At 39.5% G+C, this 21,199-nt stretch overlaps 1 protein-coding gene across 1 annotated transcript; it reads left to right on the top strand.

Moving 5' to 3' along the window:
- Nucleotides 1-326: 326 nt before the first annotated feature.
- Nucleotides 327-19,057, top strand: OPN3 (opsin 3). Its single transcript, XM_054064233.1, has 4 exons — nt 327-782; nt 11,962-12,281; nt 13,405-13,656; nt 16,465-19,057. The coding sequence occupies exons 1-4, from the start codon at nt 446-448 to the stop codon at nt 16,726-16,728; spliced, it is 1,173 nt and encodes a 390-aa protein (XP_053920208.1). The 5' UTR covers nt 327-445; the 3' UTR covers nt 16,729-19,057.
- Nucleotides 19,058-21,199: the final 2,142 nt, after the last annotated feature.

The raw sequence follows: 21,199 nt of genomic DNA, 5'->3' as shown, positions 1-21,199 counted from the left end.
CTTTCGTCTGCCTTTAAGGATGAAGAATAGCAAAGAGAATATGTAAGAAAAATGCCAGCGGAAAGTTCTAAAAATTCAAGTTAAAAATCTGAAAGCATGCATCCAGAGTTTGGGGGGGCAGAATTGTTGGGTTTTTTTTTTTAGCGTCGCCTGCAAACTCGCTCAGGGCGCCCCCAATGCTTTCACCCAGGTCATCGATCAAGACGTTGAACAGGACTGGTCCCAGGGGGAGGGACTGGTCCAGAGCCCTTGGGACACCACTCACTCGCTGGGCTGGCGGAGCTCCCGCCGCCGGACCGCCCGGTGAGGGCAGGGGCGAAGCCGCCCGAGGGCGGGGAGGCGCCGGGGGCTCCTCCTCCTCCCGCCCGCACTCACCGGCTGCGATGGGGCTGGCGGCGCAGCGGGAGGCTTAGCGCGGCTCCGGCGGGGCTGCGAGCGGCGAGCCATGCTCTCGGGGAACAGCACGGGCACGCCGAGCCGCACGGAGCGGGAGGGGCCGGGCGAGAAGCCCCTCTTCAGCGCCGGCACCTACGAGCTGCTGGCCCTGCTGGTGGCCACCATCGGCGTGCTGGGCTTGTGCAATAACTTGCTGGTGCTGGTGCTCTACTACAAGTTCAAGCGGCTCCGCACGCCCACCAACCTCTTCCTCGTCAACATCAGCCTCAGCGACCTGCTGGTGTCCGTCTTCGGCGTCAGCCTCACCTTCATGTCCTGCCTGCGGAGCCGCTGGGTGTGGGACGCCGCCGGCTGCGTCTGGGACGGCTTCAGCAACAGCCTCTTCGGTGGGTGACGGGGCTACGGTGGCCTCACGTCCCCTCCGTGTCGCGCTGGGTCGCTCCTCTCGGCTGCCCTCGCTCCCCTCGCCTCCTTTCCCCCGTGTCCCCCCCTCCGACTGCGATGCTCCCCTTTCCCGCTCGTCCCCAGTTATCGCGTATCCCGCCCCTGCCGCCGCCTCCCTCCCTCCTTCGAGCGACAGCCGCGTCCCTCAGCTTCGTCCCAGGATTTTCTTCCCCTCAGTCAGCCCTTCGTCCTTCCTCCCTGTCTCCCTTCCCGGAGGAGGCGCTGCCCGAGCCGCGGACGAGGAGCCGCTCGCAGGGCTGAGGTTTCCTTTCCCCCCCCCGGCACGGTACGATTTTGGTCAAAAAGTCATCGGTACTGAGCGAAATGATCCGGAGCGAACTGTGAATCCGTCGGGGTTCTCTTTCTCAGCCTCCCGCCTTTGCCGCTGCGATGGGAAACGGGGAAAGGCAGCGGTGTTTTTAGAAGGGGTCTGCGGGGTGACCAAGTGATGCGCAGGCTGCGCGAGGGTAAAAGATTGGGTTTTATATGAGGAAACATCACGTTCTCAGCAGTGTCCCGCCTCGGTGAAGCAGGTGGGAAGGTGGCTGAGTCCTGCGGCTGAGGATTGCGGCCTTCCTGCTGTCCAGCCTTGAATTCCTGTAAAGCATCCCAGTGTGTGGCAGTGCCTCGGATTTCTTTATCCGTATGTGAGACTGAGGTACTGCTTTCAGTCATAAGTATGTCAGAGTTAGTATTTAGTAAACCACTGATTGCAGTGAAATGGGATTTTTTTTATTTTTTTTTCTAGGACTGCAGAAGGAGTATGTCTGTTATTTCCCTTTTCAAAAACTGTAAGGTCTTTACTATTTGTTTTCCTGAAATTCATTCATACCCTTACAGAAGTCTGCAGAAGAATAGGTTGCAGTCCAGCTATGTAAACAGAGTCTGCTGAAAGGTGTATGGCTTTGTTTTCATTGACAAAGGATGCTGCTAAAGAACAGGATTGTGTTTCTAATGGCCAAAATGTTTGGCTAATCAGTAACCAAATCTAACACTCTCCTCAGATTCTTTTTTCTGGCAGAGGTGTACAAATTAGAGGTGGATTATGGTGCACACAGGCAATGTGTATGCACCGAAAATGTAATCTGGTAAGGCAAATCAAAGTCTTTAGTAAGCTTTGTAGCTTTCCTGCATAATCTTTGTTTTACATGTCACCATAGCGTGCCTTTGGTGGGTTGCTGGGACAAAGGTGCTAGGTTGCTCATGGTTGATTTGACTGCTGATTTGACAGTGCAACAAAAATCTTGTGTCTTGGAAGCCGTGGTAGACACGGGATGTTATTAGCCATTTCCACAAGGTTTAGTATTGGATAATATCTGTGATGCAAAGCCCTCAGACATTTATTGCTAGAGTTTAAAAAAAAATTACTAGAGACCCTAACTTAAAACTGTCTACATCACTCAGCCAGGTCAAATACTTGAGAAACTCAAGCATCTGCGAACAAGATTTTGCCAGGCAGCTGAACATTAAGCTTACTTAGGAGAAGTGAAGTATAGTTTCTGCTCCCATCTTTATCCTTTATATACTACGCTTATCGGTTTTTTTATGAAGGCATTTTCTGTAGGGTCAAAAAATGAGGCACAGTAGGGGTAATGTTAAAAAACAAACTATAATAATATTTTACCATCTTCTGAAGATAGAACACATAGAAAAAATTAGATATAAATTGGCAAGCAAATTGCTTGATCATGTATGATTTTCTAATTTCTTTTATTATAAGGTGTTTTTTGGGGTGTGCTACATAATTTGTCACTATAAATATATTGTGTTGATACATTCCTGTATTCCTTTATTAAATAAATTTGTTCACAAAGAAACGTTGGCAAATACATGGGTTTATCTAGAGAGTAGTCAAGCTCGCATCACTGGTCTGAAAAATTACATCCCTCCGTGCTTGGTCACATTATTTTAATCTTCCATAGTGTGTTTCAGTGGGAAGAATTTTTATTCTTAGTGTGTATTAGAAAAGTGTGTGCTTGTGTGTAGTTTGTCATATGGAAGTGGAGAGTAAATGCACAAGTTAATGTTCAGAAATATTTTATGCCTAAATTTACTTTGTTCAGCTACCACATAAAGTAATAGAAAATATTTAAGTTAGTTATTCTAATTTGATGCTAACCTAATGAAGTTATGTCTGATCTCAAGCTTTCCTTTTGTGCATAGTATTGTTTTCATGTTCTCAGCTGGAAATAGGAAGATTGTTGTTTTCTGTTAGTGAAGGTAAGTGGTTCCCCACTTAACTGAGTAGGATAGCAGGGACATGTCAATACTGAGGAAAAAAAAAATGATGCCCCGTAGATATCATAATGTTGTGTTTGCCATCTGGACTATTGCCACCACAGCCTCTATTTTAATTTTGTAATATATCTACGAAGAAAGCAGTAATTTGAAGGTTTTAGTCATTTTTTTATTTTCCCGGTGGTGGTAAAGATACCAATTGAAGATTTCATTCAGAGTAGTCAGGTATTTTATTTGTAAATACACTTCTCTTGTATATAAAAGCTCAACTCTGCTATTATCTTGGGGTGATGGTGATGGTGGAGGTAATGTAATGGAAGTCTTATGTGTATTACCCAGCAGTGCTTCTTAAAGCCTAACACTCCCCCAACCCCCTCCCCTGAGGAACTTTCGGAAATAGAAAGCACATTCGTTGATCAGAAGACATACAGAATTGTCTGCTTTTAAAAGTTTAGTTCTTGTTAACAAAGAGTAGTTATGGCTTTGCAGTTTACAGTTGCTTGGTAAACCAGAGAGACCTAATAAAGACATTTCTAGAATAAAGTAGCAGTAGGGATGATACCATGGGTATGGAGTCTGTTAAATCATAGCAGGTACAGTGAGGTTACTTTACTGCTATGGGTACGTGCTGGGATTGGACCCAGTCCAGCTTATTTTGCATTAGATGAGCAAAAACTGTTTATTTACAGCTAAGGAATGACATTCTTGAGTATGAACTTGGACGTTGTTATGTGAGCTTTCTGTACCAGCCCTTCAGGTCCAAAGGCTGTTAAATCTTAAGTTCAAATAAGAAAATCCTTATGTAGTTTGTTGTTGATTTGGTTGGGGTTTTTTGGTTTGTTTTTTTTTTTTTTTTTTTTGGTTTGGTTCGATTCGATTTTTTGAGGGATTTTGAGGGATTTGTTTGTTTGTTTGTTTGTTTGTGTGTTCGTTAGTTTTCCTGGCAGAACAGCCTCTAAGCCTCAATACTTGGTGTAAGATGTCTTCTGCATTTGTTGACCTATAAATGAGAGGTTCCCCTGACTGTAAGCAAATTTGAGACACACTATTAAAGGTGCTTTTTTTTGGAAAAAACCCACAACCAAACAAGATTTTTTGAAGTTACAGTGCCTGTTGCAAAACTTGATGTGTGTAAGAGGAGTTTGCATCCTGCAGGTATTGAATATCTGCTTTATTGCCTTCTGTACACAGGAATAAGCTCTGAAAGTTCAGAAGGAAGCTAGTCTGATCATGTGGAACATGCATATGCACCTCTCAAGGATAAATCCCTTCAGCCACACATGATGAGAATTAAACCAACTGTCAGTTATGTCGTCTAACATTTTCTGGTATGTTTAATTGAGAAAGGGAAGAAAGGAATGGAAAAACTGGATGATAACAGGAGCTGTCTTAAGGAACAGGAACAAAATCACGTATCTGACTATTGATGGAAGATTGCATAGCAAGAATCTGCTCTGGAGTAGGCTTATTTATTAAACCTTAATTGTTTGGGATCGAAAGGCTAATGTTAATCAAGTGTGATTAGAGACCTCTGTCTTCCCTAACTGTAGACCGTTCTTAGAAGGGTATATAAACGCTGATAGTTTTTAAGGTCAGATTGATCAAAAGCATTATCACCCTAGACAAGTTACCGTTGGTATAGAGTGGCTAGATCTTGATGAGCTATAAAGTAAATGTTGAAATCCAGGTGTATGCTGCCTTCCAGTAATATGAACTGGAGGATGGGAAAATTTGTAAACTGCTTTACAAACAACTTTCTTGTGAAAAGCTGCAGACCGCACAGCTAACATTTTTTTAAGGCAGGCTGATTTCCTCCCTTCCCACTTCACATACACACACAGAGAAAATATTGAAGTAAAGATAAATTGATGAGACTGCCCTGTGGACCTGGCTTCCGTTACAGCCTATTTTAAAACAGCAAAAACATTTATGTGTATAGTTACTAGCTGCTTTGTCTAAGTCCCTTCTCTGCACACTGAAAGAATGATGCCTTGTGCCATCTTGCATTACCAATGTATGTTATATGCACTGATTTAATCTCACTAAAAGCATTGTCTCTGGTTACTCAGCAGACAGTTTTAGGAACTTATCTTACAAACAGCTGGAGACTCAATCAGTAGGCTTTCAGCTTTATCAATTTTATTTGGAAGTAAATTAATCACTTGCAGGATTGAACATCGAAAAGGTGATTAATTCTGCTGGAGTTTCATAGGAGAGGTGTATATAAATTATACTTGAAGTTGATTGTGAAGTGATTTTCAACTACCTAGATTTGACTGTGAATGCTAAAATTTGTTGAAAAGTTAGAAGTGATACATAGCTGTCACCTAAAACATAATGTAACATATAGTCACTGAATTCAAATAGACTGGTTAGATCTTTTGTAATACAATACTCCAAAGTTCTGTAGACCCTTCTCTTGCCATGGACAAGAAGTTGCTTCTACTAAAGTGCTGCTGTCTGGCTTTTCAAATGTGAAGAAGGTGAAGAGGAATTACTTCTGTTCTGAAGGCGTTGCAATACATTTGTTCCAAGTAGGGTTTATGATATGTGTATTCTGACTTCATATGGGACAATACACTGCAGTTCAGATGTGTTTTGCAGTCTTCTCCATAGTGACTTACATTGTGCAGCCTGACATGTTTAATGATGTACCCAGACTAATAGGACTCCTGGGGAAATCCAGAGTACAGAAGAAATAAAAATCATGTATGAGATGTAATCAAATCTTTACCAAATGCAGTATTTCAGTAAAATATTTCATAAAAATATGACAAAAATGAGAATTTTCTTTCAAAAAACCCCAACCCCGAACAACAAGGAGTAGCTCATCACTTCTCCCTGATTCTGAGTGTTTGGCTACTGGAGAAGAGTGAGTTGCAACATTGAAATTGCATACTAGTGGCTTGAACAAGAAGAGATTTTTCTTTTGCTACATTTGACCTAAATGGAAATGACCTCATTCACAGGGTAATTGCCCAGGCTTAAACTGAAGCTAAAACTGGCATCTGTATTTCATAAACAAAAGAGTGTTTATGTTTATAATCAGTACATACAGATAGAAATATTCTCCGAGATGAAAATCTATAGATCAGACAAGCATCGTCTGTAAGCACTGAGCAGTCAAGTCTTTCAGAAATTGTTCGGAAGACTGATTTGCTAGCAGAGTCAATCAGCTATCAGAATCTTGGGCCTTAGTCTTGAATCAAACTACACAGATCTCAAGCATTTCAAGGAAATCCTGGCAGTGCGAGAACAGGCCATCCCCATGTGCCAAAAAATGAGCCATGGGGGAAGAAAACCAGTTTGGCTGAGCAGAGAGCTTTGGGAGGATCTTGGAAAAAAGAGGAAAGTATATGTGCTTTGGAAGAAGGGGCAGGCATCTCAGGAGGACTGCAAGGATGGAACGAGATCATGTAGAGAGAAAATCAGAAGGGCTAGAGGCCAGCTAGAACTTCAATTAGCCAATTCTGTAGAAGATGATAAAAAAAGTTCAATGAGTAGAGAAATGAAGGGTATAGCAAGTAAGAATATTTTTTTCATCTAATTTAATTATGAATCTGTCATCCAAACTGAATTATGATCTTTATGGAGGCTTGCATAGTGTTTGAAAATCAAGGTGGCTACAAGTGTATGCTATCCCTAGTTGTTTTCAAATATAGGTTATGCTAGGAAGGCTTAATGACCACAGAAAGATATCCCATCAGATCCACCAAATGCGTCATATTTCAGATGTATGTCTTATTGAGATGAATTTAATAGGTTTATCCGAACCACAAATGACCAATGATTTTGATTGCTTTGTACGCAATCCTGCATTTAAACCCTTTAGTTGTAATCATCTAACTGTTCCCTCCATCCTTCCTGACCTAAGTATTAATTAAGCATAATATTGCACAAAATACAGAACTATGGACTGGACAGAAAGAGTGACCTGTTAACAGCAAAATAAGGTTTAGGATAAAACAGTGTTTTAAAACAATAAATCATCAACAGTGGAAAGGTGATTGAAAGAGGTAGAAATGTAGCCTAATATAGTAAAGGAATATTTTCAGAATGAAATAATTCCGAGAGCTTTGGTTAAAATCCAAAATGAATAATGGATGATGTCCTTACATAGAGAGGCTCCATTAATGTTTAATATGAATTTTGCTTAAATGAAGACTTCAAGATTCACTTGTGAACTCTTTGTAGTGAACCATAATAAACTCCACTCAGCCTTCTCTGTAGCTTCACTGACATTTGCTGGGAAAAATGTGAACAAGCAGCACATATGCACTACTTCTAATGAAACTATGACACAAAGGTGAATTTTTATAGATTTGCTTCAAGCTTAAACTGTGTATCTGAAACCACCTTTACTCTTCTGCTAATTATCTTGCAGAACAAAATACATCAAGCTAGAGGGTTAGTTTTTCTAGAAGTTATTTTTGATATAACAGTTTTGTCTTCGAGGGCAAACTGGTAAGCATGTACATCGCAAGCTTATTTGATAGTTATTATTGATTCAGAAACTATTTTCTTTAAAGATAGAAATTCTGATTAAAGATTGACTTCTAGACCTTTGTAAATAAGTCTGTTAGGGGCAGGGATATATTAGAAGCAGACTGTTTAAGAAATATGCCCTTAAATCCATCTGCAGGGGACTTAAAAATTAATGACTTCTTACTGAACCTTTTGAACTCTGGATCTAGATAGCTCTTGTTAGCTAGATCTTGTTAGCTCTAGATAGCTCTGGTTTACTTCTTGAAAGCTATGACATTGTATTTAGATTTAACAATTACTCTGTAGCTGCATCTTCAGATGTCATAATTGTTTGCTATTATTGGCATTAATAGGTTAATAGAACATATTTAATATAATCCTAGCTTACTATGGGGGAAAAAAGTAACTAACTTAATCTAATCTCAAAAGGAAATTCAACTCTTCTATCTGTTAATTGTAACCAAGAGCTGTAAAGTTACAGCAGTACACTCTAGGATGTTGAATATATCAAAAATGCTGCTTGGAATCATCTCTTGAAATTGGAGCTAATCTCTAATTGAATTAATTTCACCTACCAAAATGTATAAATTTTCTCTTCACCACTCTTCATTTATTTAGTTATATTTTCCTCATTTGAGAAGAATTTTTCCATCCTTGGGATTAGTACAACAGAGGTACAGGTAATTACACAAATAAGATCTAAGTAACCACTAATTTATTTATTTATTTTTTTTTCCACATCATACTCTAGTGGTCAGTCCATGAGGCTGTTCTAGTCACATGAGCTAATCTGTGCTGCTTCCTTCTTGAAGTTTTTGTTAGAAATAACAAATGTGCTTTGGTTGCGTATTGATGCATGGAATGGAAAAGATGCATAACGGCAGGGGATAGAAATTCGTATTGTTTTCTGTTCTAGTCTTGCCCTTTCCTGTACTGTTCTCAAAGATTATAGAGAGCAGCCTCACAATGGTGTCAAACAGCTCTTTTCACACCCCTGGATGGATAGTGTCAGGGCTCATCTATTTGTAGGGGTCAAACTCCTGTAATAGTTCACATACCTACTCTTCCTTCACTGATAGTGGGTCTGCTTTTGCATCAACCTATTTTTTTGTCCCCAGGGCCTGGGATTAATGTCAACTATATGGAGATAGTTCTGATAAAATAGACCAAATACTAGATTATTATGGAGTAATGGCTGTTTAACTTAAGTCATAAGAGTTACTGTATAGAATTTCTATATTAAAAATAAGGGCAATCAAATTTACAACTCTAATGAAGTTATTTTCATTCAATGGGAGTATAGTGTATTTCATACACCTTTTTTTCATACTTTTTTTGTAAAATTAAAGGAGAGGAGAGTGAAAAATGCAGTGTGCTCTTATTCCTGTGAGTTAAATAGCTTCTGATATGCTGATGAAATTACTCAGAAGTTGTTCCTTTGGCTATTTCTGTTCCACTCAGCTATGTCTGAATGCTGAGAGGTGCTGCCTGCTCATGCAGAAAAATAGTTTATTGTTGATCCCTCATTTGAGAGTTAAAATGTGCCTACCTACCCATTTAAAAACATGTTTACTTAAATGTGACACACACTCACAAGATAGCTTCTACCTGTTGAACACACTGAATTTTTTTTCATATGAATTCCTCTGTCACATAACCCACTGTAGAAGTAACAAAACCAAAAAGAACAAATGTCTCTTAAACAGCATGTAAGTTTTGCCCTAGTTATTGACTTTATCTTTCTTATACACATTTTAAAACTTAGGGCAGATCTCAATATTCCTGTTCTTGGACAGGGTGCCCTGGGAGGTGGTTGAGTCACCATCCTGTAGGCATCTAGGAGATGTGTAGATGTGGCACTTAAGGACATGGTTTAGTGGTGGACTCGGCAGCATTAGGTTTACAGCTGGACTTGATGACCCTAAAGGTCTTTCCCAACCTATATGATTCTGTGATTTCTGCATGTCATCTACCACAAATAAACATGCAGCCATGGCTCCAGAGCACACAAGGGCTTTGTTTTTGAGAAAATTCCCTACTGCTTCCACCTGTATTCTTACAGGTATGACCTTGTTACAACAGAAATCCTGAATCAGAGAGGAATTTACAGTAATATGCTATGACCAGCATTTCTTGCCTCATGCCTGTCTGCTAACAGACACTTCTTGAATACCACCAGAACAGAGATTTGCATTTCAGTACATACTGCCCAATGGGCTAGCTAAGATCCCTTTTATGGCTCAAGTAGAAAAATCAAGTATTCCTTTAAAGAGCACCATTTTCAGACTGAAAGGGGCTTGAGTTAAAGCTCTTCAGAGATCTGTGTGCAAATAACAAGTACCAGTTTTTAGAGATATTGAGCTTCTGGTGACTTTCTTGAGATTGGCAAAGACTTAGTAAATTATTGCTTCTGAACACCTGTACTTTCAAGCAAGCATGTGTGCTTTTGATTACTTTGTCATGGCCGGAATTCAGTACTGATGTATGAAAATTGATGGGGAAATATAAAGTGTACACAGGGACATTAGTCATAGAATACCATCATAGGGAGAAAGAAGATGGTAAAAAGGAAGAGATTAATTTGGGGAATTTTGACTCACTGTCCTGAGAAGCTGCTCTTTCTCTCCACTGATCACAGATCCTCAGTGAACTATGTAAGGAAACTCAGCCTACAGCTGAGTGGTGTGAACTTTCCCTTACAAACACGTCTGTGAAGGGTTTTAATTATCATCAGGGAAAATTTTGTAATTCCTAATCTTTGGGCACAGTAAAATGGGAGGGGAATTTCTTGCCTTACCTTTTGCTCAGGAAGTAGACTGAATTTGACTGTATGAAGAGTTCACCTGAGCTCGTATAAGTGTAGAATAGTACCTATATAATTCTGTAATTTTTTTCTAATTCCCACTAAGATCTTGCTTAGATCCACATTCTTCAGTATGTTAGGTCCTGAAAAAGAGCATGAAGAACTTCCTATCAACTCTGTTTTAAAAAGGCAACAACCAACCAACCAAACCTTAAGTCTCTTGGAAACCCTCTAATCCACATTTGTTAGTCCAATTTCTCTTTCAAGCCTTAAAACCAAAATTCTCTAGCAATGACTTGTACAAGAAAAAAACACACAAAACTACAAAACTAACTGTGAAATAAGCGTGCCTTGTCTTCTGCATGTCCAGCAGTATCTACTTCTCTTTGTGAAGGTTTAAAAATGTAGCAAAAAATGTACATTTTAAAAGAAAGAAAATCATTATTTTCTTTTCAAGAGAGCAATGACAAGAATGTGGCATGTTTTCCTTTAGAGTAGGAAATCCTTCCGGGTGATCAAGAAAACTTTCTAAACTCATCACCTGTAAAAAGAGATCCTCTAATACTTGCATGATAGAGTAACTTTCTTAGAGATCTAAAAGCATATCCTGGTGTGAGGTTAATAATAGCCTGGTTTTGCTGTTGGATGCCTTGATACAGAGGCTATGTATTGCTTTTTGGTTTTGATCGTTATTTTTCAAAGACCACTGAGACAAAAATCCTTATATCCTAAACAAGACAGAATTGCCTTAACTTCATTAAATTATGAAAGTGTCTGGACGTGGTAATACCGAGAGCTGAAAACAATCTGTGATTTCTGTCATAATATGTTAATAGTGTGTAGTGAATAGGGGTTAATAGTGTGTCTCAATAGGGGTTGAGAAAACGAAGAGAGTGTGCATATAATTAAAATGAATACTGTGATGTTTTTATGATGGCAGCACGATAGGAAAGGACAGTGTTTTCCATGTTGTTCTTTCAAATGCAAAGACTTCCAAGAAATCTTGAAAAAAGTTTGATTTTTTTCCCAGTCATTTTCTTCACATTAAAGGTTGATATCTATATTTTCAGTTGTTCAAGGCTTTCTTCAACTTCAATCTCAACCCTGAATTCCCTAGATTTCCGAAAGATTTTGTTATTACTAATTATCTCATTTTCATTTGATAGCTTTTTCTTAAACAAAGAAACAAACATACCCTTCCACTCCCCAAGCCCTAACAATGACAAAAACCACAACAACAACTGCCAACAACAACAACCTTCCCCTCCACCCCCCTTGGAGCATGATTTCTCACTTAATGAAGTAATATTTAGGAAAAAAAGCATTAGCTTTTTTTCTCATTCTACTTCTTCGCCATTGTACATCGTGGGTCAGATGCGAGCATCCTACTCTAAGTAGTTCTGAAGTTGATACAGTTTTGAGTTAGTAGTTAGTGAGTAATGGGATACCACCCAAAAACCTTACTGGTGTTAGCTACATGTCAGCTGTTTAATTTTGAGGTAACCTGCTAGCAAAGGAAATATCAAGAAGACTTCAGTCCGGTTTGCAATGTTTATGATTTAATTGTTTTTTTTTTTTTTTAATTTTTCTTACAGGACTTGTTTCAATTATGACTCTCACTGTTCTTGCCTATGAACGCTACATTCGAGTAGTCCATGCAAAAGTGATTGACTTTTCCTGGTCTTGGCGGGCTATCACATACATCTGGCTCTACTCATTAGCCTGGACTGGAGCACCTCTTTTGGGCTGGAACAGATACACGCTGGAAATTCATGGATTAGGCTGCTCAGTGGACTGGAAGTCAAAAGACCCAAATGATACCTCCTTTGTACTCCTTTTTTTCCTTGGCTGTCTAGTAGCACCTATTGGGATCATGGCCTACTGCTATGGCCATATTCTATATGCAGTAAGAATGGTAAGTTTATTCAAACAAGACTTCTTTTAATATATTTTCAGTGAAAAATATTGATACTGTATATTAAGCTTGGATCAGACCCTAAATTTCCACCCTTGCTTCCTATTCAAACTTTCGAATGTTTAATGTTCATCCATGTCAGGCACCACTAGAAAGGATGTAGGGAAGGAGAACCAACCTAGAGCTACCAGGATCTATTCGTCTGTAGTTTTATTGGGAGGCAGGCTACGGAACTGCTTATGCTTACTTATCCACATCAGATACTCTCTTGAAAAAATGGGAAAAATAAACTCTGTTTGGAGTTCTCCTGATCAAAGAACTTTCTCTTCTCCACACTGCTCCTAAGAAGATAACTCTGTAAAACTCTTCTGAGTGAAGATTATGCCCTGTTAAAATAGTTTTCCATGTTAAGGCAACCTATTTTATTTCAGTCCAGATATGCAGTGTCATAAGGTGTTGATGTTTCATATTTTGTTGGTAATTAGTCTGGACTTGTTCAAGCTTGTGGTCAACAGTATTGGCATAACTGATAACTGTTACAGAGAATGCTTACATACATGTTCCATCTTTTTCTTATTTTATGACTTGCTCAGATAACACTGGGAATCTGCTGCCTAGTATTCTGCTTTAAATAGAGAATTCATAAATTTAAGATAACAAACTAAGTGGCAGAGCAGTAGAGAGAAATGTATTTATGAAATTTTCTTCTCTCTAAAGATTGCTGATGACACAAATCTACAGGATTGTCTAACTAGTCAGACAAAAGACCACTAAATATAAGCTGAACTTGCTTCTGCCAGTGGATGAGGGCGAGTCGGTTTTCTAGAATACTTATAATGATAAGTGAAGCATGTTTTTTACGTCTGTGGATCTGTTGTTTCTCAATAGATTTGCTATACTGTTTTTCCTCGGGTTATATTTTTACATTTAATATGCACAATAAAAGTCCGGAAAGCATGATGTCAGCTTCCAGAAAATTTGTGGTTCATAAGATAAGGTGTATAGTGTCTGTGTCTAAACCTAAATTAGCGAATTAGTTATTTTTAAATAAATGTAGAACTATTCCATTTTAAGTAAAATTTAGAGATGTTTTGCTTTACTGTTTTATATTTTTCTCCTACAGCTTCGCTCTGTGGAAGATTTCCAGACTGTTCAAGTGATCAAACTTCTAAAATATGAAAAGAAAGTGGCTAAAATGTGTTTCTTAATGATCTCCACTTTCCTTATTTGTTGGATGCCCTATGCAGTGGTTTCCCTCTTGGTAACTTATGGCTATAGCAACCTTGTAACTCCAACAGTAGCCATTATCCCATCTTTCTTTGCCAAGTCAAGCACTGCTTATAACCCAGTCATCTATATTTTCATGAGTAGAAAGGTAGGTACATTAAAGATTTTCTTATTTAAATAATCGGTAGACAATACCACAGTTGTGGAGTTTAGATCTGATTTACTTTAATCTGTAAAGCTTAAATTTTAAAAAAAAAATTGAACAGCTAGGTGAAATGGTAAAGATCTAGTAGAATTAAAATCCCTGATGGTGCTTAAAGTACCACCTTATCAGAAATTGGATTTTAAATGTCTGAATTCACACATGAGCACTGACAAGAAAGGGAGGGGAAGGAGCAATAACATTTAAGTGTCTAGTTTTGACAGTTTACCCATGACGTGGATTATGACTAGAAAACCTCATCTGAATCACTTCCTGGCCACAACAGAACTCTACCAGAAAATTCAGAATATCCAGTGTCTGGTTTTTAGGAATAAAAACTTGCCCTTGACTTTTCCGTTATGGCAAAACAAGGATCAAACAACTCTGCATAGTATTTCAAATATTACAGCAGTAACATTTCTTAGAGCTTCATTGTATTCAAAGACAGATTCTCATGTGGATGACAATAAAATATTTTTTTGAGACAAATAATATACTGTTAAGAAGACATGCTTATGAGAAACAAGCTTTTATTTTTGTCTGCTTTTGTAGTCTTCATTATGAAAAGTAGATGGCTGATTTAATGTGGGAAACTAGCCAATTTCAGCACTTCACAGAGCAAAGAGAGAATGAAAGTATTTGGAGTTATCAGTGGCACGTCAAATATGTGGAAACTACAAAACTATACATCTTTCTGTAAATCACCAATACTGTGAAGATAACCGCTGTATGCAGTTAAGCGGTATTGATGAATTTATTTAGAATAGCTTCACTATAACCCAGAATACTAACTGGAAGTATAACATGCACACTGTAAACTTAGGAAACCAATATTGTATAGACTTAAAGATATCTGGAGTTTAATAGAATCACTTGACAAAGGGTAAAAGAACATGAACAATTGCTAGAAGGATTTCCCTGGATTCTCATTATCTTTTAGCTCATTAGATAGATGGAATTTTCAGTGATTTCCTACACTGGTTGGCAATTGCCAGGCAGCAGCCTGAGCCAGGCAGCAGTTTGTGGGGACAAAGCCATGTCAGTGGGTCTGATCAGCCAGGTGGGCAGCCAAGCAAAGGCTGCAGTGCAGCTTGAACCATGAATGAGGGCAAGGGTGAGTTTAAATGCTCCTGAGTGAAGGGAGGAGGCCCCCAGTCGGGTATCTTGCAGCTCTTCCCCCCCCCAGCTCATTTCACAGCAGGCTGATTCAAGGCTGCATTCCTGAACAATACCGGTTCTAGATAATCTGTACCTAGATGTCAAACAGAGTAGTTTATCTGAAAAAGGTTTTGTAGGCTTTGATACCCAGAAGCAAATCAAGCTAGTACCGGGCACAATGCCAGTAAAGTCACAGCCAGGATAAGAACGAACCAGCTGAATGCACTTATTGGAGATACATTGAGAAGTACTTCTCACTCTCCTCGTGTTCCAGATTAAAACCAAAATCATAGCATTTTCCCTCATCTTCTGGGTTATTTTACCCTCAGAAGGAATCCTAAAACCAGTTCTTTATAATATCCTTCTTCCATCTGACCTGTTCTAACATGCGTGTGCCTTTTCACTTCTGTGATTATCAGAGGTACCACTGACCTCTGAAATTTTCAAGGCCTCCACATGACCATTCTTTGATCAGATTACATTTATCATTTTGTAACTTTCTAGATCCACTTTTCAAAAGGAGCTAGTGCCTTCCCTGTGTCAGAGTAGGATTAATTTCCTGTAACCAAACCTTGTTCCAAACTGGCATGTCAGAGAGCTGCTTGCGTAGTAGCTGGCAAAACCAAGTCACTGGCCATGCAGGATAATGCAGAATAATCTTTAACACAGCTAAATGGAAGGCTGTGCAGAAAGATGTCCTACTTCCTTTTCAGAGAAAAGATGGGTTGCTCTCCCCTCCTCCCCCCATCATTTGCTGTGGATCATATTTGAGCTTTAGATATATGCAGACATGGAACTACTGAATGAATGCGTCCTTTAACCCCCAAAACTTAATGCCTTCCTTTGTGAAGGGGAAACCATAACCAGAACAATTAAAACAACACTACTATTGGAATTATCATTCTATATACTGATGCAAGCTTTCACTGAGTACCTTGCATTATTCAGTCACTGGTAGAACAGACTTCCTGTGTCCTAAGTGGTTTCTAGTTAGCTGAAAGGCTTCTGTTCTCTCCATATTCAATGGGAACATTTTAGTTGTGTGTCACTAACCACTGAGATTTCATTTTATATCCATGACATTCAATGCTTTTGTTAAAATTCCAGACCCTGGAGGGGTCCTTCTTCCTGGAAAAGGAAGAAAACGTCACTTTGTATCCCTTTCCTTCCCTTGTTCCTTCCCTCTGTATCCTCCTGTGAAGTGTTTCTGAGAATATTCTTCTCCTGCTAGATAAAATGTGTGATTTTTGAATGTGAGAACAAGATCTAGGGCACACTTTGGAGCCTAGTCCTCTTGTTCTTTGCAGATTGTCTGTTGCAGATCTTGCTGCTCATAGAGTATCAAATTGCATTTCACTCTCCTGGCTAAGTGATCCTATTCAGCTTATTGGCATAGAGAAAAAAGTACCCATTAAAAAGATACCCTGTTTGTTACAGCCCTGAAACTAACTCAGAACAATGTGAAGATAAGCAGAAATTTTTTATTTTGAGTAACTTACTGTACTGCTTTTTTGACTGGGTTGTACATGATAGTGGACACTTAGGAGGTGAATTCGTAGAAAGTTGTAACTTCATTCTATTTATTCTCTCTTGCAGTTTCGACAGTGCCTTTTGCAACTGGTATGCTTCCGGCTGATGAGGTTCCAAAGGGCCATGAAAGAGACACCAGCAACAGGGAACGACAAACCAATAAGACCAATAGTTATGTCTCATAAAGCAGGGGACAGGCCAAAGAAGAAAGTGACTTTCAGCTCTTCCTCTATAATTTTTATTATCACTAGTGATGACACTCAGCAAATAGATGACAACAGTAAACAAGACGGGACAAAAGTAAATGTCATCCAAGTAAAGCCATTGTAGAAACGAGCTAGAGAGATGCAAGAATGAGATGGACTTCAGACAGTAGACTGTTTTGGTTGGAGACTGGTTTCAGTGGCAGCGTCTGTGGATTGCCAAAGGAAATCACATTCTTAAGCTGTGAGATACAGAAGGAATTCTGCATCTGCAGGCAGTCCGCTTTTGGTCACAGTACTGAAATCTCTGCAACTGTGCCAGAATTGCTGATTAATGTCTTTACTCTGAATTTTCTTAAAGCATATTGTAGGATTGCCATTCAGGAGAATTTGGTCAGGCTGGAGGAAATGTGCTGACAGAAATGTTACAAAGTTCAGCAAGGGCAAGTCCAAATTCCTGCACTTGAGAAGGGAGAACAATAGCACAGTAGCTGGGCCCTGGCTGCCTGGGACACAGCTCTGTGGAATAGGATGTGGAGTTCTGTTGCTCAGTGAGCAGGGCATGAGCCTGCAGCGTGCTCTGGGAGTAAGAAAGGGCACCAACATTCCAGGCTGTACTGACAGGATCAGAAATGGTAGTCTGAAGTAATTATGCCTTTGACTCAGCCCTCATTAGGCTGCATCTAGGTACTGCATCCAGTTTTGGGACCACAGTACAAGAAAGGCATCTGTAAACTGGGGTGAATTCAGTGGAGACACCCAAGATTGTCAAGGGTTGTAGTACTTGACCTGGGAGGAGAGGTAGGTGGAGATATACTTGACCAGCCTGGAGATGAAACATCTTCAGAGGAACCTAATAGCAGTCTCTCAACAACATAAAGCCAGGGTCTTCAGGAAAATTCGTAAAGATGGGGTTTGGATGGGATATAAGGAAAAGCTTTTTCACTTGGAGGACAGCCAAGCAGTGGAACAAGTTAGACTACAAATTTCCTGAGGTTCCTTCCAGTTTCACTTATCCTGTGATCCCTGGACTGCCAGCATTCCCAGCAAACAGAGTTATCAGGGAAGGAAGAGGAACATTTGAAGTTGGCCACAGTTTATTTAGTCTGAATTGGTACTTCTCAGGATGAGGGGTGGGGAAATTAATGTCGACAATTACTGAGGGTATGGTTAAACCACGAGCCCTCAGAAAGCTGCCCCTGTGTATTCGTGAAGCCATTCTCTTGGTGCTTCCTGGTGGGGCCCCTGAACTATATAGTGATGAATATAAAGCAAATCAAAGCAACAATGAAAAAGGGACAGGGAAAAGGGAGAATTGGATTTTTTTTTTTTTTTGTTATGTGCTTTATGTATCTTTATTTTACATTCATTTATTCTTCACATGGACCCAGAGCGTCATCCTATATTAATCCTAAACCTGCTGTGGCACTCTGTTGAAAGTAACAGGCAGAAGTTACACTTCTCTCTAACTAAGTTGCAGTGCGAGTACTGATTGCCTTACTTAGAGTTCAGTAAACAGATAGACAGAGGTTGGTTTCCCACCCCTCCCCTCAATTTTGTAAGTGTTGCTGGTACAAAATGATGACAGGATTCTGTCTCAGACACAGCTGCCTGTTGGCATTGGTTTAGAGAACTAATTTTGAGTTATGGCGGTTGTTTCTCTACAACATCCATCGCACCGGTGTAATTTCTTTGCCTCTGTCTGCTAACTGGCCTTGTGGGTGTGAAACATGCAGCTTTTCCAGTTCTGTGAAAGGTGTAAGAAAAACAGTTAAGAAACTACTTGCTTCCTCTGGGGACAAATCTTCTGAGAGCTATAAAGGGACATGCTGAATAACTGTTGGCACTCTAGCTATTGGACCTACAATCAAGAATGAAACTTCAGAAACAAATAGAAAAAAATTAGTGCCTAAATGTAGAAGCTTTCAGCTAGTTCCTGGAAGTAGGGAGTGACCTCAACTCAGAACGAGTGACTGACTTTTTGCTTGTGCTCCTGCTTTTAAAGAGGTAAATTCCTTATATGTGCAACCCTCCAGAACTTTAGCACTGGTAAGCTGGGTCTGTGTTATGTTTCAAAGTGCATCTGGAGTCCACTTGAGTTTCTCAATTAAATCTTATAATCAGAGAAAAAGAGATGAGAAATATTTGTCTTTGATTCTTTTATGTTTTTTATTTTTGTTTTGCTACAAATAAATAGATAACTTGTCTTACTCTGTTGAAGATCTGCCCTTACTAAAGCACGTTCATTGCAATGTCAAGAACTATATTTTCAGCCAGTGAGCACTACATCTATGCACATTCATATTTACAAAGGGAAAAAGACATACATTAGCATTCCATGTAATGATTCCATCCTTTCAGCAAAATGTTTGGCAATTTAATGTTTTCTGTATATTGAGTCTTCAATGACTAATTAAATGTACCTTATTTATATCAATGTGTTCGTGGTAAAATATTTTTGTTCTTCACTGAGAGGAAGAAGGTTTGATAACATCACTTGTTTTATACAGCTTGAAGGGTAGCAATAGGCCCTGGAAAGGCAATAGCATTTCAGAATCCCAGTTGGCCTTTGTAAAGAACAAGTATAGGGTCTGTAAAAAAAGTCTATTGACTGTTCAGGTTTATGATGGTAAAATTTGATTAATTAACAGAAACAGTGTGTGATTTTTAATAATTGATGTGTAACATATTTTCCACTACAATACGTAGCACATTAACAGTTATATAACAATATATAAAAACTAAACACTAAAAACTATTGTAAATTTGTTATCCTGGCTACTTTGTATAAATTGGTGGCCTAAAATGATAAATTGTTCTTACAGCCTTTAAAACATAACTAGCTTTGTAAGTGTGGCCATGTGAAGTTGGCATGCTGCAGTCCTATTTGCTCATATTTTAAGCATAATTATTTTCTGTAGGTAACTACAGCATTGATGCAAAATTTACAACCTGCTACAGAACTCAAGTATTGTAACAGTCAGCCTTTCAGTATCACCAGGTTATTTACAGATTTGTGTTATATATATGTTGTTATATTGTTACAACTGGCTATTTTAATATGGTGGAGATAAAGAGACTTATATGGGACCTCTCTCTCCCTTTACAGGGAATGGAAGAGGAAGAGGGTTGACATTAACATTTGGCCCATTAACTGTTCTAAAGTAAGAGAAATGCAAACAGAATGATGAGAAGGAGAAAGTGTGAAGGGCAAAAGCATACTAAGAGACGATAAGAGTAGATTATTTATGAAGACTTTTAATAAACTAGTTAGTTGGTAAGAAATTCTACGGTCCTTCCACGCAAAGGGAAGTGGCAGGTGTGGTGAGTACCATGATAGCCTCAGAACCAGTTCATTTCTCTTAATATTTCATTGATTCCATGCAGTACTGGAAAAATACATATGACAGTTTAGCTAGAATGCCATTTGTAACCCGCAAATACAGAAGCCTGAGTTTAATTGCCTCCTAGCAGCTTTGGTGTTAGGACTCTGTTAGGATGAATTTCTGCATCTTCTTCTTGCTGAGGGAAGGACGCTCCTCTTACCTATTTCACTGTTCTGAGGCCGTCAGTAACCCTGAAGCTGTGTCTGCTGACCTCCCAGTGCAGTGGCTTCTGCTGCTGCCCTGGATCCCTTGATGTCAAGAAACTGTGGGATGTGTGGTGCATTTCTGCTCCACAGCCTTGTTAGCTTGCCCTTTTTTCAGGTCCCAGAAGACATATTCAGCATAAATCTAGCATCTGGCCTTATGCAGAACAGTCAGGTCCTGTATAACTAAGATGTTATCTTTTATCACAATGATTACATCAATTGGGAGATCAGTATTCACAAGCATTGTCTTTTGTGCTCCAGTGCTTCACATAACAGCCCCTGCTGCTGTTTCGTGCTAGAATACTGCAAGAGCTAAGTGAAATGGATATTGAAACACTGTACTATGCTAAACCACCCAGAAAGGACAGCCTTTAAGAATACATTTATCCTTGGCGTATGTAAACAACCTTCAGCTTAAGAAGGGAATTTGGTTGTATAATAGACAAAGGTAAGACTTGAGAAAAAACTCACTGTGATTGTAGAAGTCTTCACAAACTTGTATTTGGCCTATATATAAATATTTCAGCTTGAAAACATTTGTTTTCAGTTATCTCACTGCAGCCAAGGAGCCTTGTTTTTTGCCTCTCTCTAAAGAAAAGAGCAGGAGGGTGTCAAGCTGGAACAATCATAGAAGGTGAGGGTGTCAATTCCTGCTGCTTCTGAAGTCTGGCTGGTAGTTGCCCATGTCCCAGTTCCTCCCTGGGTAGAAAGAATAGCAGGACAAAAAGTGGGAGGGAGACATGCAGAATGCATCTCCCTTTCTTCTGCCACAGCAGGCACTGCAGCCTTTCAGTTCCACTTGTCTAATACCTAAAGTCACATTGCTCTCTGCTCTGATCTGGGTCTGCATTTCGTTTATCCAGCTCAAGCTGAACATTATGAATGCCTTTCTCCCCCCACCTCCTTACAGATTAGTATTGAAGAATTACTCGTAATGCATTAAAGCCTAAGAGGACATTAAATTGATTTTTCCATACAAACTGGAATGCGGGTTATTAGCATCAAA

Source organism: Cuculus canorus, chromosome 3 (assembly GCF_017976375.1).
Source record: "Cuculus canorus isolate bCucCan1 chromosome 3, bCucCan1.pri, whole genome shotgun sequence".
Lineage (NCBI taxonomy): Eukaryota > Metazoa > Chordata > Aves > Cuculiformes > Cuculidae > Cuculus > Cuculus canorus.
The sequence above is the reverse complement of the archived record's forward strand: the minus strand, read 5'-3'. Positions and strand labels throughout refer to the sequence as shown.